This window comes from Hoplias malabaricus, chromosome Y (assembly GCF_029633855.1).
Source record: "Hoplias malabaricus isolate fHopMal1 chromosome Y, fHopMal1.hap1, whole genome shotgun sequence".
In the NCBI taxonomy this organism is placed as follows: domain Eukaryota; kingdom Metazoa; phylum Chordata; class Actinopteri; order Characiformes; family Erythrinidae; genus Hoplias; species Hoplias malabaricus.
This window is the reverse complement of record NC_089820.1, coordinates 50,852,945-50,879,443: the sequence shown is the minus strand read 5'-3', so window position 1 is coordinate 50,879,443 and position 26,499 is coordinate 50,852,945. Positions and strand designations below refer to the sequence as shown.

Genomic DNA, 26,499 nt, shown 5'->3' with positions numbered 1-26,499 from the left:
TAGATTTATTGTGCAAAATCCACAGATGTAAACCCTTCACTGCGTTATACATTTCTACATCTGCATGTACAGAGATAGATAACATCAAAAACATTTTATAAATATTTGCAACTGATATGAACTTGGTTTTACAAGCGACTAAAAAAAACACAAACAAGCAATGCAAATTTTTACACAATTAGTGTCACAGTAAGCAGCCCCTGCCCCCGGCTGATCTGTATAACACCCACATGTTCACTCCATGTCAGCTGGGAGGGTGAGGAGATAACCTGAGGTCATTGGTTAATATAACTTTCCCCACCCACTAGGGCACAGTGATACAACCGAAATTCACAAGATGTTTTTAAGGTGTTAAAGGGCCTTAAAACATCAAATTCATTGACGTTGATACACTTCCTTAAACAGTGAAGAAAACACGTTTTTTAAAATTACATGAAGATAAACAAGAGTCAGATCACCTTTAAATTGAATATTCCCTGGAAACAAGCAGAATCATAATGGTGCGCCATAAAAATGTACTGCGCCACCTTATTACACACGGCATCATAAGCACTACACAGTACAGTACAAATATCAAAGGCCACTTTCCATTGTTTAATACACAGTAAAACCAGCCATTACACATTTTTCAATATCAGGAACAAAGCTAAAATTATGATAAACATAAAATTACAGATGCCTCAATAGATAAATATATCAAAATGCATCTGCTTATATGACGTTACTTGTCATCAGAAAGTTCAGTATTAGAAGTTGTTTTTCTGCTGCACGTGATACAAGAAATCCCAAAGACATTCAGTGATAGTAAGCCATTCTAAGAGCATCAAAAGGTTTGTTTGATTTACATCTACGTTTCTGTCCCGTCTCCCTTTCTCTGTAATGTGTTTTTGAGAGCTACACTCTATCAGACCCGTAGCTGTGAGCTGTCAAACAGTGTGAGGACAGAGGGAAACGACTGCGGATTTTCTCAGACCTTATGAAGAAACTGATATTACACCTAATCTCTTTGTAAAAATGGCACTTAATGGTTTTGACAGGAAATTAACAAAACTAAGGGTGGTCTAAAAGGCAAAATCATTGTGAGGCTTCACTGACCTGTAGCATTGAGAACAGAGGCTCTGTATTTCTACTCTGTGCTCAGAGATGTACTGTGTACATTCTGGAGGAGGGTAGGAGGCCACACCCCCACCCCTTTGATTTCTGGACAGTGCTGTAAAAGTGGATTACACTCTGCAACTGTAGGGGGTAAGTCCAAGGGCAAAAATACTTAATCTTACCTAGTGCTACTTTAAATAAGGAGATTTATCATTTCACTCATGTTTGTGCACGTCCCCTGAAGGCTTACAGATAACAACAGAACTGAAGAGTGCACTGGAAACTGTGGGGGCAGTGCAACACATAACTGAAGCAAAACATGCTCGCTGTTAAAATAAATGAAAAGAATTCTCCATCCACATGTTATGAAGTATTTAATGGTCTCACAGAGCACAGCCATTATTCTGGAGATTATTATCTCCACAGTCAGCATGTTTGTTGTTGTACTCAATTGGATGTATTTCCTAACATCTACGCCAACATAAAATATACAGGCAGTGACAGTTACAATGTTTAAAACAGACATATTCATTTAGATAATTAAAGGGAGTATAAATAATCCTTAAGAGCGGTGATATTTGCACGACACTGGCAGCAGGACGTATAGAGCATGTATAATTCAAAGTACAAGAAAATAAAAGTATTAGAACCAGTGGTGGACAACGTACATAAAGCATGTGCTTGAGTAAAGGTACAGATACACAAGGTAAAATATTACTCCAGTAAAAGTAGAAGTCCTCGTTGTAGATCTCCACTTAAGAGTATTTACCTTCAAATGTACTCAAGTATCAAAAGTAAAAGTACCATGACGTATTATGGCTCTAATATCATATTATAATTTTTGTAACAAAACTCGTGCTTAACACATCGTAGGAGAAAAGACTGTCACTCTTGGTTCCCCAGTCTTTTAATAGAGTGTCATTAATTAGTCTGACACTGAACACAGCAGGAATGGCCAAAGATTAAATACAATGAATGATGATATATTAACTATTACATACACCCAAGGTAATGCCCCTCCAAACCAACAGAGGTCACTGTCTCCAGGGTATTAAGCCCAATTTATTCTTCTGTGTTGCACCTCTCCAGAAATGTGACTCACTGCATATACACAAACCACGACAACTGTGGTTTTTGGTTTGTAATCGAACATAGTACAAGTTGCTCAAGTCAAAAAGTCCAGAAATATTAACTCCTCTAGACTATACTCCCTAAACAGTGCACTTTAAAGAGTGCAGTTAACTTTTACAGCACTGTACTGAAATTGGTAGAGAGGGAAAGGGAAGGGGTGATTTCCTATACTCCTCCAAAGGTTACATAGTGCAGTTTCTGCAGTGCTGAGCCGAGAGTAGTAACAACAGAGGCTCCGTTCTCCCTATTACAGGTCAATGAGGCATCACAATGAGTTTGAAGCTGTAATTTTAAGGTAAAAATATTACATAGTGTTCCTTTAAGCTCTGTTTTGTCCACAGTTGCAGAGTATAGTTTGAGCTATTTCTGCAAGTCTGAAACACCTAGTTTTTTTTTTTTTTTTTTTTTTTAAACAGAATACGGTTTTGTTTTTTCTGACTTTCTGCCTGATACTCGTTTTTGTCTTTGGACTTGTTAATCTTGCTGTACTTATTTTTGGATTTTGGAATGTTTCTTCTGGGTTTGAGCTCACTTCAATGGCGTAGATTTGCTCTTGACATTGGTGGGGACCTATGAATGTACCACTCAAAAAAAGCTCCTTATGTCCACTTTCTTCTTTTTTGCTCCCATCCTCACTCGCTTTTGACGCCCATCGTGTCACCCACAATGCACCCGAGTCTCGCACTTGCTGCTAATAACCAAACTACAGAGACTCACGTGACAGCAGGGAAAGGCACAGCCAATCACACTGCCCATGTGTGTTACAGGGAGGTAGGACTGGAGCAGAAAACATGATTTAACCCTTTCTGTACCTCTAGGTTAATGAGACGTTGACAGATTTTTGTTTTTATTAATAATTGGTGGGGACAAGTCAATAATCGCTGGATATTGGTGGGGACACATTCTAATTCTATGCCCTTGCTTCACTTATTGTGTTTAATAAACCTCCCTCTGTGAGTGATTTGTGACATCTACAGTAATCTGTGTGTAAACCGTGAATATGAATGAATATAACTATAACAACCAAATACTAAACGGTACAAATAATGTTTTATTAATTCATAACAATTCTAAGCACTGAAAGTGATTACTTAGAGTCTCAAAATCGCATGAAATTTGGCTTTGGTATTATTGGTTTTCACTGATTTTAGTGCGGCTACTCTGTTCGTTCATCTCCTAGCAACGACATTGTTGTGTGTCACACGGAGAGCCGTGCGGAGCAGGGAGTTTTGTTCACACTTTAAGCTTTTAAATCACACATAAACCAAATGGAACGGCAGCTTTTCGTAATGTAGCGGAGTAAAAAGTAAGATATTTGACTTTGAAATGTAGTGGAGTTAAAAGTAAAATGTCTTCCAAAATGGAAAGACTTCAGTAAAGTACAGGTACAAGAAAAAAGTACTTAAGTACAGTAGCGAATTACATTGGCTTCGTTACTGTCCACCACTGATAAGAACATTGTTATTTGCAGTAAATTAACTGATATTACAGTACGTACCAGAAATTGTAAAACAGACCACACATATTTAGCATCTTAAATTTAGCATTTCTTTGTAAAACATCTGAAGGCTTAAGGCATTTTATGAACTACGTAAAAGAAATAGCTATAAAAGTTTACCTTGTAGCCCTGCGAATGCAACAGAAAGAAAGATTTCACATATTCACAGGTTCTGTAACACAACCATAAAACACAACCATAAAATAGTTCATTTTAGGTCAAATCAGCCCCTTCATGTGCACAAATTAATAAAAGAAACGTCCAGAGTAAAGCCAATCAATAACAAACTGCACTGATCCAATAAGGCACTAACATGGCACATTACATCAAGCATGAACAATACAGTGACTATCTCTTCTCTATTCTCATGCTGCCTTTGCTGCCACCAAGAGGAAGCAATATGCACAGCAACCAACACTTCAAAAGGCACAATCAGTCCTTACCTCCATGGAGTTCTTCTCATAATAAAACAGCTATTATCAGGACATCTATCAGAGATATTGTGCCTGTTTTAAACATGGTTGTCCCCATGTGGTAGATCCACTCTATGGAACATTAACTAATTAATTCAGGGTCTAGAAAGCAAATTTAACTCTTCGTTGTATGTGAACTGCACTTTAAGCAAAAATACTAAAAAACTACTTTCATAAATCTTCACTGCTGTTTGATGGTGGAAAGGACCAATCCTTCCTTAATTAACAGAAAGTTCTTTGGTTTGAGATACCATCACATCACAGGGAGCAGTGAAATTAAGCATGCTAAAATCTCCTGCAAAAAGCACACCCACAAAGCAGCAGTCCCCACTTTCTATCAAGTGCCCAGTGTTTAAAAAAATGTTCTGCTGAGAGAAAAAGCAAAGAAAAGTTGGGAAAATACACTCTTCATAAAGAAGACCACAAGTTAAAATGTAAAACAAGTCAAATATCAGATATGGCAAAGTGGTCCCAACCTCCAGTCCAGCTGTAAATTATGGCTTAAGTCCATTATCTCATTACCCCATCATCTCTGAACATATCAAGTCTCTGTTTATGTGCAGTCCTTTTCTTAGCTTCAGTTAGGAAGATGTGAAATATATCCTTCATTGATTAAACATCTGTTGACCTGCTGTCGAATCTTTCACTCATTTCCCTAAAACGATAAAAGGAAAACATCCACTCAGAGCCACAAACAATGAAAGAGAAAGAAGTGTTACAAATAATTCAAGCTTTAAATAAATAAGTAAATAAATACTCACTGCAGTTCATCCTTTAGCCGGTACAATTTGTCATGAAGCCTTGCATTTTTTACTCGAATGGGGTTATCAGGCACAAACCAGCCAACAAATAACTTACACATCACCACAACATGCTGCAGAGGAGACAGAGGATGCATCAACTGAAAAATCTTACAATTGGGGAATTATCTTTTCAAAGTGAGCATGAATAAATCATTGCTGTCCAATTAAAAACACGCATCTCTATTTCTGTCGATTTTTAGCTTACTACATCATTTGAACACAGCGGCTGTTCTTCAAATTGAACTAATAGAGATGTTCCAAAATGACTTGGACTAAAATACTTTGTCACTGACTTCCATTGAAAGTTAAAAATGTTTTTAAGTTACTATTTTGGGACATATATGTTTTTTAATTGGAAAATGACAAAATGCTATTGGGGAAAAAAATTGTAGGATCCCATATACAGAGTGTTCTTAATTCATTATTAGCAATTATCCATTTATTAATTCATTGTCTGTAACCGCTTATCCAGTTCAGGGTCGCGGTGGGTCCAGAGCCTACCTGGAATCGTTGGGCGCAAGGCGGGAATACACCCTGGAGGGGGCGCCAGTCCTTCACAGGGCAACACACACACACTCACACCTACGGACACTTTTGAGTCACCAATCCACCTACCAACGTGTGTTTTTGGACTGTGGGGAAACCGGAGCACCCGGAGGAAACCCACATGGACACAGGGAGTACACACCAAACTCCTCACAGACAGTCACCCGGAGCGGGAATCTTTTTTTAAAGCAACAGAAATGGACCCAACATAAATTATGTCACACTTCCAGATAAAAAAAAGTGACATACCTCAAACAGGATAACAAAGGCAAAACGGGCAGCTAGTATGAGCCAATACTGTGAGGTGAAGCTTTGGTCATACTCATCACGATGGTCCTTGTAGCTGGAGAATGGAAAAAATGTATATACTGGAGCTAGTCTTAGCCATTTAGTTTTTATTTGACCTTTATTTGACCTACACTATTTGAACACAGTAGCTGCCCTATAAACTGTGTGAACATTTCAGCAGCAATAGACAAATAGTAATGCTTTACATTGTGTTATTTAATTTCTAATTGCATTAGAAGAGAATTATAGTTAAGAATAGTTTTGCCTTTTTCCATACAGCACATTCAAATTACATTTTCTGTTCTTTTCTAAGTATAGGGGCATTAATGTCCACAGTAACGATGTAGATGTATTGTAATGATTGAACTGGGAGTGAGGAGTGAAATGTTACTGAATTTCTCCATTGAAATTAAACACTCACGGTTTAGTCTTTTCATTGTTTAACATATTATTTATAAGTTGTTCAAAGGCATGTTTATGTTTTTATGTGTGCAGGAAAAAAAAAAAAAAAAAAAAAAACATACCTGCAGTGAGTGACATTGAACCCATCTAAAATCATCTGGTTAGGGGCAAAGTCCTGATGCACTTTTTCATCCGACATATACGCTGTGGTGAGGGTGTAGTCAATGTACCCAGCCATACACCTAATAACAAGAGCTGCATTGTTAAAAAGCAAATGGCTGCTCTCTGTCATCTAGATATGAAGCCAAACTGGCATAATCTTTTAAATGTAAATTCAGCTAAGCACACATTAAGGCTTTATATTGCATATCAGTCCTGGTTAATGCAGGGGATATTGTATATATTACAGCATGTTGTAAAGAATGTCAGTAAATGGCAGAAAAAGCAGTATTAATAGGTCAATAACTGATAACTGACTGTAGATCTGTGGCTGTCCCGTTGGCACATGGTCCGAAGCGGTAGCGATAAACCAGACGTGGAACAAATTCTGATGAAATGCCAATCACTAGTCCATTAGCGATGACAGCCATCACCCCAATAGCTTCTAATATATGAGTCCAGACACCTAAGCAAAAATATATACACAGCAAAATTCATTAGGAATGTCTAACACCATTTGAACAACTTTCACTGAAATTATTCAGTAAAATGTACTTTTATAATTAGTAAAATAAGTAAATATACAGAACAGCAAGGATTTTTTTTTGCACGCATCACACCAAAATAAAGTTCTCCATGCTAGTCCTGGTGGCCCATTTCTCAGACACCTCTACTCCCAGCAAATCTGATGCAACTAATGAGCTGTCAATCATTTCAGAGGTTGAAGTGGTTGTGTGGAATGAGGAGAAATCTACAACATGCACGACTGAGGACCACCACTATTCTACAGGAAGAATGAATAGTAAACACTGAAGAAAGCATGCTTATGTAGCAGTAAAATCTAACACATTAATAATTTGGCATTCTTAATCAAGTGTTAAAATTATTTGGAGTGAAATCTGTTGTAATTGCATGAGTAATAATTTGCACATACTGACTTATCAGTGACTAGAATTCACAGGATCCAGTGCCGTTCAGTAAGAAAATGTATTTATCCCAAGGCAATATATCAGCAATTTTGTTTATTATTATTCCAATAGAAAAGAATGGCTAGGACCCAGAATGTATAGTTTACTTCTGTTAGCTACAGCGGTGTCTCTGTCTGAGTTATATATAGTGTTGATTTCATAACCTTTACTCTAGATTATATTTGCATACATAAAACTGTGGCTCACCAATATCATTGGTTTTCTTTGGTACCAGGCGGCGTTCTAGACGCAGCATTTTGATGGCGTCGAGTCGAATCTCAAAAATGTTGTTAATCAACGCCAGTAATGGAGCAAGGGGAAAGGCAGCCACAAAGATGGTGGTGAAGCTGAACTGTATCACTGCAGAGAAGAGTGAATGCATTATGAACATTACAGTGAGTTCAGCACAATTAAGGCAGACCAAACAACATAATGGAAATGAAGGTAATCTCCAGGCAAAGAGGCTACAGGAAGAACAATGGGAAGACTGTGGAGTGCAGTTTAAACACACACACCCATTTCCAAGAACTCATTAAACAGGCTGAAGGCATTGACAGTATTCAGATGGTAGTTTTTCAGCCAATCACGAAGATTGCAGAGGTCACATGGCTCAATGTCGGCACCCTCTTCACGACACGCCTTCCTGTAGCAGTTCCCACACTTCCTGAGCTGCTTCTTAAATGCTGTTCTCTTCAGAAAGAGATGCAGCCAACTAGGAAGAAATAAGGGACATTTTAGAAAATAACTGTTATTGAAGTCAATGTGTATTTCCACTGACCAACTCTTCATTAAACCAGCACCAGGTGAAGTACAACTGACAACTATTTTAACAAAATATAAATAATTAAACAACTCAAAACTAGGTCATTTTTATGTGACTGTCAAATATATATAAATATATATATAAATAATAATAATTTATAATATTATAATATATTATATATTATAATATTATATATATATATATATATATATATATATATATAAATAAAAGTAATACACTTACGGCCCAGTGAACTCAAAAATGTTGCTGATAGTTTGTTTAAGGATCATAATGACAGCCATTTGGATGAAAAGGTCAGTCAGGCAGCCACTGGGGTGGCACTGGAATAAAACAGACAAATGTCTTCAGGTAGAAACATAACCAGATATACAGCTGATGAATTTATATGTCAGGGACAACAAAAAATGTAATCATGTCAATACATAATTCATCCAGGATACATACTTATGGATATATTATTTTAAACTTTGTGTAATCATTTATATAAATTATACCTCCTCCAGTCTCCATTTCCCTGCTATTCGCACATAATTGCCAGGGTAGCCATTAATCCTAAACAGAAAACATATGATCATTACACATAGTGCTGTCTTTCTCGGACAGACTGGACCATACTGATAGATGCTTAAAATGCACATCATACACAACATGAGGCATCCATATGAAGGGTTTTATTCAGCTGCAATGATTAAGTGTATGTATCTTAAACACATTAATCAAACCTGAATTAAGACTTTAGATTACAGAAATATTTAATAAAATATGCTAAATTAGACAGGGCGGCACGGTGGTGCAGCAGGTAGTGTCGCAGTCACACAACTCCAGGGGCCTAGAGTTTGTGGGTTTGATTCCCGCTCCGGGTGACTGTCTGTGAGGAGTGTGGTGTGTTCTCCCCGTGTCCGCGTGGGTTTCCTCCGGGTGACTGTCTGTGAGGAGTTGGTGTGTTCTCCCCGTGTCCGCGTGGGTTTCATCCGGATGCTCCGGTTTCCTCCCACAGTCCAAAAACACACGATGGTAGGTGGATTGGCGACTCAAAAAGTGTCCGTAGGTGTGTGTGTGTGAGTGAATATGTGTGTGTCTGTGTTGCCCTGTGAAGGACTGGCGCCCCCTCCAGGGTGTGTTCCTGCCTTGCGCCCAATGATTCCATGTAGGCTCTGGACCCACCACGACCCTGAATTGGATAAGCGCTTACAGATAATGAGTGAATGAATGAATGAATAAATTAGACATTGTTCCGTGTTCTCCCCGTGTCCGCATGGGTTTCCTCCGGGTGACTGTCTGTGAGATGTGGATGTGTTCTCCCCGTGTCCGCGTGGGTTTCCTCCAGGTGCTCCGGTTTCCTCCCACAGTCCAAAAACACACGATGGTAGGTGGATTGGCGACTCAAAAAGTGTCCGTAGGTGTGTGTGTGTGAGTGAATATGTGTGTGTCTGTGTTGCCCTGTGAAGAACTGGCGCCCCCTCTAGGGTGTGTTCCCGCCTTGCGCCCAATGATGCCATGTAGGCTCTGGACCCACCCCGACCCTGAGCTGGATAAATGAATGGATGGATGGATGGATGGATAGACATTGTTCCCTAGGCTCTTTCTGAACAAAGTTATGGGATTTAAAATGTTTTCTAATGTGAAGCACATAAAGCAGCATCATGCTAAATATGTAACTACAGACATAGTAACATATTAAGTAAGCCACTCCCACAGTCATCTGCAGACAATGAACTGAAGAGAAACTCCAGAGAAACTCTGGAGTATCAGGTTTTTCAAAATGCACAGCAAGAGACTTTCTGCCAGAAGCGATCTCACAGCAGGATATGTTTCGCTTGATTTAGACTTGGGGCAGCCCCAGTGCAGTGTGTTCCATTCCACACTCTATTGACACATGCTCTCCCCCTTGGGCTTGGGATATCCCTGGGATGAAGTTAGTGTAAAGTAAAGGACAAAAACTGCAGCAGCACATACATATCCTTCAGGTAAACACTGGACCATTTCTGGGGTACCATGAAAAAGGGGCTTATGTTTAGCAGGTTGATGGCACAAACGTATACTTTGGCTTTAACAACAGCGCTTTAAAAATAGTGCTTCACATTAAATGACACAGCGAGTCCTTATTAATAAATCATTTTGTAAAATATACTGTACCTTTTGACAATTTTGTTTATTTGGCATATATATATATATATATATATATATATATATATTTTTAAAAACAACTGGTACCAAAGTAGCCAGGTACATATGACTACTAAATGTTTTAAAACGTGATAAAGTGAAGAGAGAGGGAAAAAAAAGAAAGAGTAATACATTTTATAATTAATAAGTAATAATGATAGTCTTTACCTTCCCAGAAAAAATGCAACATAGATAAGTGAAGAGAACAGAGTGAAGAACTGGAAGGTGAACATCTTCACAGTGAAACTCCTCTCTGTTGCCGCAAAAGAGCGAACATTTTCTGCGGGGTCAAAAAACCAAACAATCACAACCATGTTAGATTACAAATCATAACAATGTTGAAGAAGACTCAAAGCTTCAAACGAAATAACATCTTATGATGCAAACCAGCTCCCCAACTGCCACAGAACAGATCAAGTTCACAAGCAACATTCCAGTGCTGAATTCAGGACAGGTAGGGTGGTATACAAGTAGGGCGGAATACAAAAGGAGTAATTCCTTCATACTGTGTACGTACCAATTGAACACAACTTGAAGGCCACACATCTGTTCACCTGCAAAGAGACGGAAATGATATTACAAACTAGAATCTACAAAGCCTAATGGGAGATGTGACATTTCAATATTTATAAATGGTTATGCACTACATTTCTAAAACACATCTGATCCAGAGATATCCTTCACATTTAGAATCCACATAAAAACAATGATCTGACCACTGATATGTTGAAAGTGTTGCTGACCAAAAAACTCATCATTTGAACACAGGAGATAATGAAGGGACTAATGTAAATTAGTGCCAGATAGTTTGGCCAATAATTTGGCCATTAGATGCCAAATTATTAAGAATATAATCCCTTTACGTTAACCTACATTAAAAGGGTATGTAGGTTAACATTTTGTTAATACAATTTTATTTTACTGTAAACTGGTGATATCCTTTAACATTCATTACTGAACAGTATTGATCAGGCTGGATTTACTTACTTTGGTCATGATCTGTATTGTTAAATAATGCAGTACTGCTCCCAGCATCACTGCTACAACATTGGCATTATCACTCAGGAACTTCCACGAGCAGTCGGACAGGAGCATTGCAGACACAACCCGGCAGATGACCAGAGCATGTGTCAGGCCGATAATTACCACCAACTAAACAGAGTTACCAAACAAAACACACAGATACAGTCAGTACTTAGCACTGCACTATAAAGTATGAAAAAAATAAAATAGGCATGTGTAAAAGCTTACAGGTTACATGATGTAGAGTGACTGAATTATCAGTCTCCATTTATCAGTAGCCCACCCACACACACTTACTCATAACTACTCTTTCACATTTAAATAAACAAAATCAACAAACTGTTCATGTAATGTTACAAATTCAATCTCTTACCACCACTGTGACCAGCAGCGTAACCATAATGCTGTGCAGGTATGAATGAGTAAAATCTTTTGGTTTGCAGCGAGGGTTATTTACAATTTCCAGGATGAGTTCTTCCTGTAAATAAAATGCAGCTCTGATCAGATCCACTGAAATATCTTCTCACAAACCAGATAATTACTGGTATATACCACGATTCAATACCTTACCATCATTACGACTATGTTTATTTTCACAAGTATAGACTACAAATTTACAAAGCAATTCATAGTTGCGGTGGGGCCAGAGCCTACCCAGAATCACTGGGTGTAAGGTGGGAATACACCCTGCAGGGGGCGCCAGTCCTTCGCAGGGTGACAAACACTCACATATTCACTCACACCTAAAGACACTTTTGTGTCGCCAATCCACCTACAAATATGTATTTTTTGTACCGTGGGAGGAAACCCACGTAGACACAGGGAGAACACACCAAACTCCTCACAGACAGTCACCCGGAGCGGGACTCGAACCCACAACCTCCAGGTCCCTGGAGCTGTGAGACTGCGACACCTACCTGCTGCACGACTGTGCCACCCACAAAGCAAAATAATTCTAGAAAATATTCATTTATTTTAAATATGAATATGTTTTTTAATCAGTTAAATAAATTAATAGCATTCTCTACTATTTTCTGAATATATGGGTCCTTTCTCAAGAATCACAGTGCATCCAACAGTAAAGTCAGCAATGTGCTTCATTTCTAAAGTGACAGAAAAAGAAAGGTCTCATTTAAATCAAACTAAATGATACACCACCTCATCTTCATTCCAGTCATAGACGTTCCACTTTGAGACGTGTAGTGCCCGATGCCGCTTCCACAGCTCCAGGAACAGAGTAGCTGTTTCAAACATGTCACAATTTATAATAAACCATTATTTATGGGCTGCATATAGTTGTCCTAAAGTGAGTGGACAAACACAACATGTGGAACATCACTTACCCCAAATAGCCATGAACATCGCAAAGGCCACGGTTCCTTCATTATCAAACAAATGGCTCACCTAAACAAGAGGTTTACTGTATATCAATGGCAAATTGAAGCATAAAGGAATTAATAAAACAGTAACCTAAAAGAGGCTGTGAATTCCAGGAATGAAGAAAAGCCATGCCATTATCACTGTTAAAAATCATGAGGGGTTTACTGCTTTTTTAAAAAACAACAACAAATTACAATATGATACAAACTCCAATTTGCAAAAAAATATATTTTTTTATTTAGAATAATAACAAGAAACTACTCTCCTGCCAAGCTAATTAGTTTGTTGCCATGCAACATAACGAGCAAAAAGTATTCCCTGAACAGTACAATGTTTTTTTTTTAATAACCATTGTTATATTCAGGGAATAATAATTTTTATTATATACGAGCATTAACACAGGATTCAACTAATGTGTGCAGTCAAATATGTGTATATCTAGTATTTCATATTTCACAACCAGAAATGTGTCACTTTAATGCATATCAGGCTTTGTTATTCTCCTACCTTGGCATAGGAACACGTGTCAGACAGTTTCCACACTTGGCACCTCTTGTCACATGTTGGGCACATTGTGACATTGGACTCACAGACTTCTTTTCTGGAAAAAACACACACACACATACCTCAGACCTCAACATTACTTCATGTGATTGCTCCTCATGATCCCAGTAATGCCAAACAATGCAACCAAATATTTAGACTGAAATTAGAACGTTCCTAACTATTACTATTTTGATTTACTTACATGAGGGGATTTGTGTTGAAAAAAGCCAATCCATACAGGAACACAATCACTCCGATAACTGCTGGAGGGATCAGCAGGAGTGTATACCATCCCAGCCAAAGAAAATATAATGCCACTTTTTCACCAAAATATTCCCTAAAGCAAACGGCCAAAAATCAAACATATTATATTTCTATATTAATTTATATTTTCTCATATCAATATTCCTTAAATTATGCATATGAGAGTGAGAACGATAATAAAGTTCACAGTCTGGACCTCACCTTATATCATCTACAGGTTGGTAAATGAGATGTTTTAAAGCCCCCCAGTTTGCCCACTTTTTCTTGAGATTCTTCTGCTGTTTCCTCTTTTAAAGAGTAAATACATTCAAACGTTATATATACTTTAATATGTATAACTACACAAATTATGCATCGAAATGTAAATATGTAGCTTCACAAATAAAACACAAACAAAAGTTCACCTCATGGAGACAGAACAGCGTTTCAAATGCATCTTGCTTCATAAGATCCCTCAGGCCCTCTGGTGGTGTTAACAATAAAAAATAAAAATAAAGACTGCATCTAACATTACAGACACCAGAAGCTGCGTTTTCATGGTAAAGACAGTGGCATGTCAGTATTAGAAATTGCAGGTCTAAGCTGAAACTGCAGAAACTGGAATTTTGGAAAAAGCTTCCACTGCATCATGTACACCAAACATCAGTATATCAACAAACCAGTTAAAGAATTCAAAAACAAATAGTTTGTCCCCATTTGCTGTATTAACAGATTATACTGTTTTTATGAGGAGTTAAATTACATCATAACTGACCAAAATATACCTTCTTCAGAACTGTTTTGTTCACACAGGGCAAAATAGTGAAGATTTTCTAAAATTCCAGCAAATTCCCAACAAGCGAAATAATTATTTGGGGATTTAAGTGAATTGTATTAAGCATTAAGGCCTTTTTTATTCAAGTAGCTGCTTGGAGTCAGTTGAAATTAAGCTCAAGTGAAAGTGGCAATGTCAAGCCACGGTTGGTCTATATAAAAAAATAAGAAATTAAAAAAAATAAAAACCACAACGGTTGACATTTCACTCACCTCCTGTTCCAATAAATGTGTGGTGCAAGATGAAATGTACAACCCGGATTCTGCGGAAATCAACATTGAATTCAATTTGGTAAGGCAGGATCAACATTTTACATTTGAAATTAAACTATAGGAGCAAAGAGCACAGAGGTCTTTACTCACCTGGTGGTATTTGGGATTGAATCTTTCTGTTTACAGACCCAGTTACAAGAATCAGACACTTTCAGCAGATACTTATACTTCTCAAAGATCTCTTCGGGGGCTCGGACACCATAGAACACCTTGTTTTCATGGACGATTTGCTGTTGAGAGAATGCAGAATGAGTTTAAGTCATAAATTAATGCAAAAAAAGCAGGTTTCTTAACCATGTTTGTCTAATTCTTTGCATGTCTTCCTGTTTTTTCCCCCATTCTCATTTCCTAAATAATTTGAATACATCAGAGGCTCTTTACGTTGCATGAATTTTCAAATAGATAATAGAACTAAAGCCTTTTAACATTAAAAGAGGTGGAGGTGGACGTTTCATTTTTGGAGGGATGACGTTATAAATGTACTGTCATTATCAATCATATATAATTAACTTAATCTGTTTATTATTTTAGGAACAATTCAAATAAATCCATTGAAAAAAATATTTATTTAAAATAGAATTTTAGATTGAGTTACTGAGGCTTTATGGTCCTTTAAGGCCAAGTTCATTTGTGGAAAGAAAGAATTCTGAGTGAAACAATCCTAAGGTGACAGTGACTAGAGCTATTTACCTCCATTATCTCAACATGTCTTGAATGTGTCTCCAATGAGCACCCAATATCAGATTTCGTGACTGGAAGAAGTGTTCCATGCACATTTATTATGCAAGAGTCTCACTGCATTTGTTGTCAAACAAAAACCTGCCCAAGCCCTTGCTTGTGTACATGCATAAACCACACTGACTGTTAATTCTAGCCATTACAGACCAGTGAAAGATTAAAAAAAGTTTTTACAGTACAAACAACAAAAAAACCCACCAAAACAAAGAACAATCTCCAAAACAAAGATGGCAAAATTTGCTTAATTCTTTATTCAACCTAATGTTGAATAAAGATGTATACAATACAAAGGACAGCTGCTATGTTTACATAATATGGATATCAGGCCATTTTAGTGGTCATACTACAAATCACTTCCTTTCATAACATGGTCTATGTACAGTGCACTTAGTCAAACATGATTTACTTATCCATAATAATGGTGGTATTAAGCTTATTAAAGAATAGTAAATAAAATGAATAAAAACAGGTTTATTGAATTATAGAGCAAAACCCAACATGTTCCAAGACCATCTCTAAAAAGCGTTTGATATATCAGATAAAAATGCCTGAACAATGAACCCCTTAGTACTGTCCACTCTTGGTTAGACCACATTAGATGCAAAGTAATACCCACTGTTCCCTGTAATACTCACTGTCACTTTCAGGTTCTTTGCCTTCAGCTCATTAATGTAGGCCTCCTGCTTCTTGAATGTCCGAGTTCCCTCATCTTCAATTATATGAGCAACCAGAATACAGTCGAATGATCTGACAACAGGCTTGTTAGGAGAGCTCTGGAAAAAAAAAGCAAAAGACATATATGCTGGTTATTATAATATTGAAACAAATGTTTATAAATTACTGAACTAAATTAAATACAGTCAGATTCATTACATCATTTTTCACCTGTGGCCATAGAGTATGAACACATGGCTTTGGCTACTGACGTGAAACATAACAAATTAGAGGAAGTGGTAAGTAGAGTCTTATGAGAATCCCATGGTTGGCTGTAAAGACCCCGTGAGGCAAGTATTTACATGCATTTGGTGTTTCACAAAGTTTTGCAAATGTAAACTGTAGCAGAAACATACTGTGACATTTAATCTTCAGTGGACTGCCTTTTATACTTTTCTAATTTTAAATAGCTTTTCTATGTGAACCAGGTCACATTTTTAACAATGCAAAGTGCAGATCACCACCATGTTTGCCACAACAAGTGAGGTGCAAGTACCAACAGAAAAGAGAAACTATGCCTTAAAGACCTCTTTATCAAAAGTTTGAATACAAAAGCTCTAATGAGGTCAGATACTGATGTTAGAGGATTACTCCAAATCATGCCAGTTCAACAGTACTCCATAGGTCCACAGCTGCATGGTCCAAACCTGAGAGGCTTTATACTCCTCTAACACATATTTGGTATTAGGCGTGTTCAAAACTGAACGTGTAGCAATGTTTATGCAGTAGATATACAGTCTGAAGTCCAAATACATTCACAATATGTGGTGTATTTGGAAGGTATTCATTTACACTTATTATTCAGGACATGAACACCAAAGCCAGTTTTTTCTGATAGGCCTCCCCCTCCAATTCTCTGCCAAATTAATCAGTCTCTCTGTATTTTTATTCATTAGAGGCAACTGATGAGTTTGAGTGCAACATCAAAACCAGGAAAAACCCAAGTCCTCTCTAGTAGCTGGTTTCATACCGGTGTTGTTAGTAAGGCCTCTCTGCCGTTGTCGATGCTCTCCTTACTCCTCACCCGCAGCTCCACGTCATCCTGTGGCAAACACCAAAAACATTCTTAAAACACTGATCTGCTTATGTTTAGCATCTCCATTCCCCCACTTTAGAATAATTTAAGGGTTCATAAATAATGGACCAAAAAACTAAGAAAAATAAATTCTCTTAACCTCAATTTGAAGGTTCCTTCTCCAGAAAAGTTGTTATTATTATAAAATATTTTTTAATTAAAGTGATTTTCAGAATGTTAATTTTTATTTTTATTTGATTAGTTTTAATGTCCACAAAGAGCTTTCTTTTTCTGATCACACTCACACACAGCAGTCAGGAGGAGGTGCTTTCATGCTAATCAGACATTTTTTAATCAGAATGTTTTATGGTGTGCTACATTGCATCCCATTATATTAGATGCCTATAAAAATGCTTCAGTATTATTCCACATGCAAAGTAACAGTTTCTGGTTGGTAAGATAATGTTATACTGCTCTGTGACATTACAGTATATACAGTACCTACAGCACACACACACACACACACACACACACACTATCATACATCAGGGTTCAACACCTTAAGCACACCACAATAATAATATTCTTTGGGCAAAATTATACTTACTCTATGAAAGATTGTCTGCTAAATGCCACATATATAATACATATATAATACAATAATACAATGTAGCTGTAGTAAGAAACATGTAAGCCCAGTTGACCACTGCATTATAGTCTTTTTCTATTTGCCAAGGTTTATTGTAGATTTACATTCCTTAGATAATTTTTTCTGTAAACGTCTGTAGTCCTACATCCAAAGCGCCTACATCCAAAACCCTTTAAATCTAATCTTAATTTATACAAGCCTCTAGGTCAACCACAACACTCTCCAAAAACTCAGGCCAATACATTAAGCATGAGGAAAAATGTGCACGGTTCTTCTTAAAAATCAGATAACAGTAAAATAAGAGCTTTATGTAAATAGACAGTGTACCATGTACATAAAAGTTATATGACCACAAATTGCTCTCAGCCTCATTAGATAGGCAAATGCTTTGCTAAGCTAACAGAAGGTGAGACTTGTCATTTTGTGACAGTTACTGATACCGACAGACGTTTTGTGTGGGCTGTCTGAACGAACAGGTGTAGCTATTTTAAAATCATTAAAACAGCCACTATGTTGGCACATTACAACGAGGTAATGCCATATTGTTTGAGATAATTGGGTGAGAAGGAATTGTATCTGATTCAGAGCCAGTAAAAGAAAGACTGCTCCTACAGGTAGAAGGTAAATACAGGCCCAGACTTGACCCTGGGGTAGGGACTCCCCTGAAGCGTTCACTTTAACTTGAAAGCAAGAACTTGAGTTTGAGAGCGACAGAAATGTAAGACACGAAAATGAGCGAGAAATACACAACATGTCTTTTCATCCATATAAACCCTGACTTCTAAATAATGTTTGGATGGGATTAATTTTACATGAGGAGGTGAGTAACGTAATTATTACCAGAGTTTCTCAATGATTTTAGACTAAATGTGCGGTATTAATGTTCTTTCACCGGCTGTGTTCTCCAACACCGGCAGTGAAGACTATGCTTTTGAATTACCGCCCCAGGTTAAATGACTATCTTATATCCCATTTATTTTGAAGAAGTGGACTTCATAACATATATCCCTAAGTGCTGAGGTGCATTTAGTTGTTATACCTAGTACAAATCAGGTGGTTGTTCAAGTCTGACAGACATTTTATACAGCAAGTAAAACCAGATGTTCCTTCAAGTTAAACATTACAGTCGTTGTCATAAAAACGACATTACATTCTCATGTAAACACATTCCCACCCAAATTAGACATGTATACCATATAGTGGCATATATTTATCACAGAAACTCCTAAGTCGTTTAAACATAACCAGTTTAACCAGTGCTGAATCAATCCATCCGAATCTCTCTCGCTACTCCCTTCATCCAAAACAAGAGTGATACCAACACAGTCACTATGTAAAAAAACAACAACAACAAAACACCTCCAGGCAAGATACAAATTCTCTTGGAGGATTTCCTGTCTTGATAGAAACTGCAGTACATCCGTATGAACAAAAGCATTATTGTTTAAGGCCAAAAACATTTAAATAAAGTTATTCAGAGTAGTTTCACGTAAAATGTTCTAGAAAAATCATTCAGGAGAATCTTGCTGCCTCAAAACTGTTCACAGCTGTCGACAGTAACCAAACATCACAACACAGAAGTTTACAATGTCTCAAAAAGCTCTCAGACACAATGCGTAAAACATGATGCTTTAAACATTATTTTACAAAGGGGTTAGAATTAAACTTTGGCTTAAAAAGCCATTTTTACAAGTAATTTTTGATGGTCGGTACATGTAGGTTTTTTCTGACAATTACTAGCAATTTGCTTAATGTAATAAGGTATATACATCATTACATAAACAAAAAAATGAAGTTTAATTATGGACATCTACATTTTTGATACATCCTGTATAAAACCCATCACCATGCCGTGCTAAGCGGTGTCAGACAGGTAAAATTAGCACAAGCGTATTTGCCAGCGAGCCTTGAACCAGACAAACTGATTCATTGATACGTGTAACACCGCACCTGACCACCTGCGAAACATTCTTCACTTTCATGTGTAGAAGAAATCATTCCGTTACAGTTAGAGGAGACACTCGTTAACATTCAGTTAGAATCGAGCGCCAACTCTAAGCCGTGTCCTCCAGGGACCCGAAGGCGGTTTTGAAAATGTTACGCCAAATTAAGACGGTCCTCGTTTTCCCGTGAAACTGAAAGACCACAGACGAACGGTCAGGGAGCTGAGTAACCTGCGGTAAATAAGCCAGTGGTCAAAGAGGTATCTCAGCCAGTTAATGTCGAACATCTGTCATTCTTTACAGAAATGTAGGTCATTTATGACGTTAAACTTGAAGAAAATCAACCAAAGCCCAATTCATTTTCATTCCATTACCTTGTGCTCCTTGAAGTACATTGTAAGCTACAGAGGAATTCACTCGGGTCCAAAAACGCGGGATTCACTACAGCACCCTCCTCCACATCACCGGCCAAATCTCAGGCATAAAAACAAAACGATACCAACAGAGTCCTTTAAGTATCCAAACAGTCTTAAAGGTAGTCCACTTCCGCGTCACCCCGCGAGAATTCAGAGAGCGAAGGCATGCAAACAGCTATCTACCTGTTGAACAGGAGCTCTAAAACACTGGAGATTGAATCATTGTACTGAGCCGACACTTTTCAATAGGTAACAGAATCGGTCGAATCGACTCATGTGGTGAATCTTTTTTTTTTTTGTGACTTTTTAGACTAGCCAGTAATGGAGTAGTCTTTGGTCCGAGTGTTCATTTCATGTTAAAATTTAACGTAAAATAAACAACAAATAACACAAATAGGAAATAACTCAACTAAAATACTCTTATGAAGGGCATAAGGGCAGAAAATGAGTACCAGCAAGATTTGTCCACGGTTTTATATGTTTGTCCTATATATAATCCATGTATGAATCCACCCAATGCCCAGTTTGAAAGCAGCTGACCTGTGTTCAATCCATGTTGGCCCCACTAATTTGAGGTGGTTGGGAAAAGAGGCCTGAATTACAACACGTAAGTATGAAAACATCTGGATTTAAGCTTAAATGTATTCCAGAATATGTCATCAGGGACTAAATTTTGTCAGAGAAAGTACAAAGAAGAAATCTTTCACTGTGTTTCCCACATATCATAATCCCATAGGGCAGCACGGTGGTGCAGCAGGTAGTGTCGCGGTCACACAGCGCCAGGGACTTGGAGGTTGTGGGTTCGATTCCCGCTCCGGGTGACTGTCTGTGAGGAGTTGGTGTGTTCTCCCTGTGTCTGTGTGGATTTCCTCCGGGTACTCCGGTTTCCTCCCACAGTCCAAAAACACACGTTGGTAGGTGGATTGGCGAGTCAAAAGTGTGGAGGACTGGCGCCCTCTTCAGGGTGTTTCCCGCCTTGCGCCCAATGATTCCAGATAGGCTCTGGACCCACCGTGACCAGATAATGAATGAATGAATGAATGAATATTCCCGTACAAGAACCAGCATAATACTGACACCTGATTCCATGGAACCCTGGGAGTAAAATGTTTTGGGTGTTTGTGGTGGTGTCCTGTAAATTGTAGCCAAAATATTTTTTTCCATTTCCATCATTTTCAGTCATTTTCATCAATATTTTTGTACTAGCACCAAGGTCCACCCTGTTTTAGAATACAGTTAGGATACAGGTCCCTAAAAAATTAAGAAATCACTGGGTGTAGAGGTCCCACAGCACCAGTCTAGTATTAAGGTATATTTTATGTAGCATAGTAACATTTTCTTCTGTTTTAGTTATTATTATTATTATTATTTTATTTTTAAGAGACCCATTTGGTTCAATATAGCGTCGCGTTAGCCAATAAAGTGGAATTAATTTCGTCCGAAATTAAAATGAGTTAAATTGGATGTATGATTCATAAATCTCGTTCAAAAGATTCGGCTCTTTTAACTGAATCGGACCCTACATCTCTCGGTGCTGAACAAGGCACACAGGCACGTCATCGCCCAGGTCTCTGAAGGTGGGCGAGGTTAAAGAAAATGACCCCATAATTTAAGTTACTCATTTATTAAGTTATTCGTTCATTATCTGTAACATCAAATTCAGGGTCGCGGTGGGTCCAGAGCCTACCCGGAATCACTGGGCACAAGGCTGCTCTAAAATATGTTGGGTCAAATATATTTTACAAGTATTAGCTTAAAAGCTCCAGGGCAAAAGTATGAAGAAGCAAAATCTGGACATCAAATATATTTTGGCTGATCATCTATGTTCCTGTTAAGGGTATAAACGTGTTTAAATGTGTTATTTTTACTTTTATTACCAGACTAGTAAATATGGAAACTAGATCTATATAAGATTTTTTCACTGATATTAGCTCTTAATGTCCTGTTTAGCGTATGATTGGATATACAGTGCTGCTTCTGCACAAGATGTTGAGGGGGTGTCTCATGAAGCATGATAGCTCAGTTCAAGAATACAAGCCAAATGTGAGGATCATCCAGTGGGAAAATCCATTAGCACTCCTCTTCTTGAACAGCTTTAAAAAACCCTTTGGCATACATTCTCTACACTTGAGAAATCTTAGTTTGTGAATTTCTCCATGATGTTACAAAAACTAATCTTCGATAGGGTGTTGAAACTGCAGTATTATTACAGGGCAATAGAGTTACAACAATGAACCTAAGTCCACCTAAAAAAACTTGGTGTTTCCAACTTTAAACAGTACTCGAAGTGCAGAATCCATCTTTCTTCCACACCCATCAGTGATTGTTGTTTTGTCAGTGTTATAAATGGTACAAGTGTTAAATGGTTCAGGTATGTTTTTGGAGGGCTCTAAACATCTACAGATGGCATGCATACCTTTTTTTCCACCTTAGGCACATTTTAAGCCAAGAAAATGTTCCCACACTTTAGGAATTTCAGATGAATTTATTCACAAGAAATGTTTGTATGTAATCAGAGGTTTTTATTTTAAAAAATAACATCAAAATCATTTTACAACCATGTAGCATTTAACACCATGAAAAATGCAAATAATGTGGTTTACTCTCTACTCTGCTACTGACAAAGTTTTTTTTAAATCAACAAATAAGAGAAAGCACAGTGCGTTTTATTCTGGTATGACATAAAATGAACCATAACTCTTATGGACTGAGGAGAGGATCTATATATATCCACACCGAAAGTCAGGAAGAAGCATTTCCACACATCGTTGGCATTACCTCTCTGAATACCAAAAATCTCTAGTCTTCTTCCTCCTCTTCAGCAGCCTTGCGGAAGTTCTTACGATTCACCTTCTTTCCACTGTTGAAGGGAACATTTCTTGGATTTTCTTCTGCTGCTGGCACCATTTTCCTTTTCCTCCCCCCTTCACCCTTGTGACTTAGCGAGACCACCTTTCCCCCTTCTTCCTCCTGGCCAACATCCAGGTGGACCAGGCCAACTGTGTTCTTCTTACCTTGCTCTAACCTTTCACTACACTGGCCTACATCTTTGGAGCCTTGACTGGGCCTGGTGAAGATAATCTTATGCTCAGAGCTACTGCTGTGGTCCTGGTTAAAAGCAGGGGTGAAGGCTTCTTCAGTGGCCTCACGGGACCTTCTGCGTTCCTGAAGCCCTTGTATATACTCAAAAGCCACCTGGCTGTTCTTTTTGTCGCTGGTCTCAGGGACGTCCTCCAGGTTGTAACGGGTCCAGCGTTCAGGATGGGCCAGATAATCTGGGACTTTAGCTGAAGGAGCTTTACTGGTTCTCTCTGATGGCCGTTCGTATTTCGCTTTAGCAGACGGTGGTGGGGAGGGAGGGGCAGGCCGAGCAAACGTGCCGTCAAGGACATTGTCATCGGCTAACTGATTTGAAGTGAGCTTTGCGGCACTATCCAGCTGATCAAAGATGCTCCTGCTGCGGTCTGTGAATCCAGAACTCCCACCAGTCAATCTGAAAACAGGCTTTCCTTGAGGACCAGCTTGACCCTGGGTAGCGTTCTCCTCTTCCCCAGAGGAGGAAGACAAGTCCTCAACCTTTCTGTTAAAGAGCTCTGAAGACTCTTCAGGATCTGAGTCACTCAGAGAAAGGTCATCTGGCACATCAACAGCATCTCTATTGGACAAGCTGTTGAGAGTATCATCCTTGACCTTTAACTCACTCATAGTGTAAAAGTAAGGATGTCAACAGAGGTCACTGCTGAATACTGGGAGTCCCATGTCAACCTGTAAGGGTAGAAGGTCAAGACATAAAAATGATATAAATTACTGTCAACTGCTTAATATATTTTTCTAGCTTCCCCTTCTTTTTAATATCTTACAAATGATTGTGTGCAGAAGAATAATAAAATACCTCATTCCACTGGGAGAATTTAAACCAGGCAATACTGGATAGGTCATGATAGAGGAATTAATAGTACCTACCCATACTTAAAGCAGCTTCCATTTAAAATAAGTAGAAAAAACAGATGCTTAGCTTTTGGCAAACAAAAACGAAAACCTAAATCTGTGAACTCAATGTATGAGACATATCATTCAAATTTATCACTTAGGCAAACATAGTAGTTCCTTTCCAATATATTTTCCAAACCTGTGGCCCAATGCTGATGTTTACCTACACTGTAATGCAATCAAATATTAATTAATTCATTATCTGTAACCTCTCATCCAGTTCAGGGTCACGGTGGGTGCAGAGCCTACAGAGGAAACCCACACAGAAACAGGGAGAACACACCAAACTCTTCACAGACAGTCACCCGGAGCGGGACTCGAACTCACAACCTCCAGGTCCCTGGAGCTGTGTGACTGCGACACTACCTGCTGCCACTGTGCCACCCACAATCAAACAGTGTATAATATGTAAATAAGGTATATTACTGGGGTCGAAGACTCACATTCTATGAGTTTCCCAGCTCAGAAATGTCTGTATATTACAGCAAATGTCATCAAATCTCAAAACAGACACAGGGATTTAATGCGGCCCAACAGAAAGAAATGACCGTGTTGAGACTTAAAGACTCAGCAGAACCATTTCTTTCAGTTGGGGTTGATCCATGTGGGAAATAATGCAGAACACTAGGTTCTGAGTTAACAGTAAAAAGAGAAGGACAAATTCAAATTTGCAGGACAGTTAATTGAATCTATCCATTTGCCAGCTAGTAAAAAATGTCCAAATTGCAAATAGAATGTTAATCTGTTGTGCTGCAGTAATCTCCAGGGCATACTCATCTGATTATGACTCTAGAAGGTACAAGTAAATTTTGAAAGATTACAAATGAGTTTGAGATGTGTACTGCTGGGCAGGCTGAGGTCCCCTACCCTACTAAGAAAGTTATGGAGGTTATGGCTACATCACTAAACTAGCACTATTCATTTACGTATTCATTAGCCTAAACCCATTTGACAGCAGTCAGGAGTAATTTGTGGGTCACAGACTCTTCAACGACGGTGATGTATGTCCATAATGCATGCCGGGTAATGCGGGGAGACCCGGACCAATCACAAACACTGTTAAACTAACGAGGCAGACAGGAATAAGTGTTGACTAGAGAATACAGCATAATATATCATATAACATTAGAGTAGGTTGTATCCGAACATCACCTTTGACACAACATGCAACACGAATAGCAAAAACAATTAGCCTAGCAGCTAGCCATACGTGTACCTAAAAATGTAAACACATCAAGCTGTAACCCAGTAGCTAGAATTGCCTCGAACATTGTGTATTTTCATGTCCTTTATTATTCATGTCTTATTAACTACAGGTCTCGTGAACGTTTGAAGAAACCTAGCTACATTCTCTTACCTCTGGCTCTTCTTCTGCGAAGGAAGAGAAGTGTATATACCGCCCCTTACTGAAGAGGACGGGGATTATCAGCTCTGTAATGTTTCTTTTTTTATATATACATTTGTTTCCAGCAGATGGAGACATTGTAGGGTTAGAATCTGCCCAAGAACCGTTCCAGGTGTTTTAATGAGATTATTTCTGAATTACAATATCTGCTTTGGATTGAAGAGTTATATTGAGCAGATGGGATACAAAGAATCAGAGTGAATCTAATAGAAACTTCTTTACTGGATAATCAGAAACCCCCAGTGCCCAGCGAATCGACCATTGCTGAGAATATTCTGGTTTTATTTGTGTGTTTCGTCATATTTTCAGCTCAGGCTAACATTTGTAAGACTAATGCAGAGAAGCTGGACTAATAGAATGGAATTCTCTGGAGCAGCTGCACATGAGCTAATAAGATCACCAAGCTCAATGCCAAAAAGGGTGATTGTATGTTTTATCAAATAAAATAAGATCCAGAATGAAAAGTCAATTTCAATAATGCCCATTGCATTTGATCCATGTACTCTTTGGTCATTATTTTTTCGTTTTAAAAATGTTCTACAGCTTGTAAGGTTAGCCTGTCGCAGAGTTGGTATACATGGAGACATAATCAGGTGCTAAGGGTTTTCATGCTGACAGCAAACACTTAGAGGTAAACACATTAAAGACTGGTTGAAGTAATACAGTGATTAGATTTGTGAGGGTGAGGGTGAACATATTTGAGAGTGTGCACATGCTATAAATATTGGTAGATGGGGCGAAGCACGAGATTGGAAATTGCTGGTGGACGTAGGTAAAAAAATTGCATTAACTACACTAAAGCCAGATATGGTGCTGTACTCTGAAAGTAAATGGATAGTTTATTCCACAGAGTTCCAACAGTCCCATTTGAGGATGCAGTAGACGAAGCATTCGAAAGGAAGAAGCTGAAGCACACTGACTTGGCGGCTGAGGTGCGGGAACGCGGGTGGCAGGCACATGTTAGACCAGTGGAGATGGGTGTTAGGGGATTTGTAGCCAAGTCTGCCACATCCCTGC

General features: G+C 38.3%; 2 protein-coding genes across 3 annotated transcripts; both read right to left on the bottom strand.

Moving 5' to 3' along the window:
* On the bottom strand, positions 1–20,264 carry LOC136679571 (anoctamin-9-like). The gene is made up of 24 exons (XM_066658180.1): positions 20,046–20,264; positions 17,035–17,106; positions 15,986–16,123; positions 14,703–14,842; positions 14,553–14,602; positions 13,931–13,989; positions 13,728–13,813; positions 13,465–13,599; positions 13,224–13,317; positions 12,680–12,740; positions 12,495–12,577; positions 11,710–11,814; positions 11,301–11,465; positions 10,831–10,867; positions 10,482–10,593; positions 8,642–8,699; positions 8,370–8,467; positions 7,879–8,075; positions 7,571–7,723; positions 6,714–6,861; positions 6,359–6,478; positions 5,796–5,889; positions 4,959–5,071; positions 1–4,852 (listed from the first exon to the last, which is right to left on the bottom strand). Exons 1-24 carry the CDS (start codon positions 20,064–20,066, stop codon positions 4,810–4,812), a joined length of 2,382 nt encoding a protein of 793 aa, XP_066514277.1. The 5' UTR covers positions 20,067–20,264; the 3' UTR covers positions 1–4,809.
* Positions 20,265–22,593: 2,329 nt separating this feature from the next.
* LOC136679171 (U5 small nuclear ribonucleoprotein TSSC4-like) lies at positions 22,594–25,510 on the bottom strand. 2 transcript variants are annotated; one of them, XM_066657540.1, is made up of 2 exons: positions 25,435–25,510; positions 22,594–23,852 (listed from the first exon to the last, which is right to left on the bottom strand). In XM_066657540.1, exon 2 carries the CDS (start codon positions 23,790–23,792, stop codon positions 22,887–22,889), a length of 906 nt encoding a protein of 301 aa, XP_066513637.1. In that variant the 5' UTR covers positions 23,793–23,852; positions 25,435–25,510; the 3' UTR covers positions 22,594–22,886. The 2 variants fall into 2 exon arrangements, with proteins under 2 accessions (XP_066513637.1, XP_066513638.1); XM_066657541.1 differs by lacking the exon at positions 25,435–25,510 and adding an exon at positions 25,294–25,370.
* Between the last annotated feature and the right edge of the window lie 989 nt (positions 25,511–26,499).

Coding starts and splice junctions, on each gene's coding strand:
- LOC136679571 (XM_066658180.1), bottom strand. CDS start 20,066: ATGTACTTCAAGGAGCACAAG. Junction 11,466..11,709: donor CGCTGCTGGTCACAGTGGTG/GTAAGAGATTGA, acceptor AACTCTGTTTAG/TTGGTGGTAATTATCGGCCT. Junction 6,862..7,570: donor AAAGAAAACCAATGATATTG/GTGAGCCACAGT, acceptor ATTTTTGCTTAG/GTGTCTGGACTCATATATTA.
- LOC136679171 (XM_066657540.1), bottom strand. CDS start 23,792: ATGAGTGAGTTAAAGGTCAAGGATGATACTCTCAACAGCTTGTCCAAT.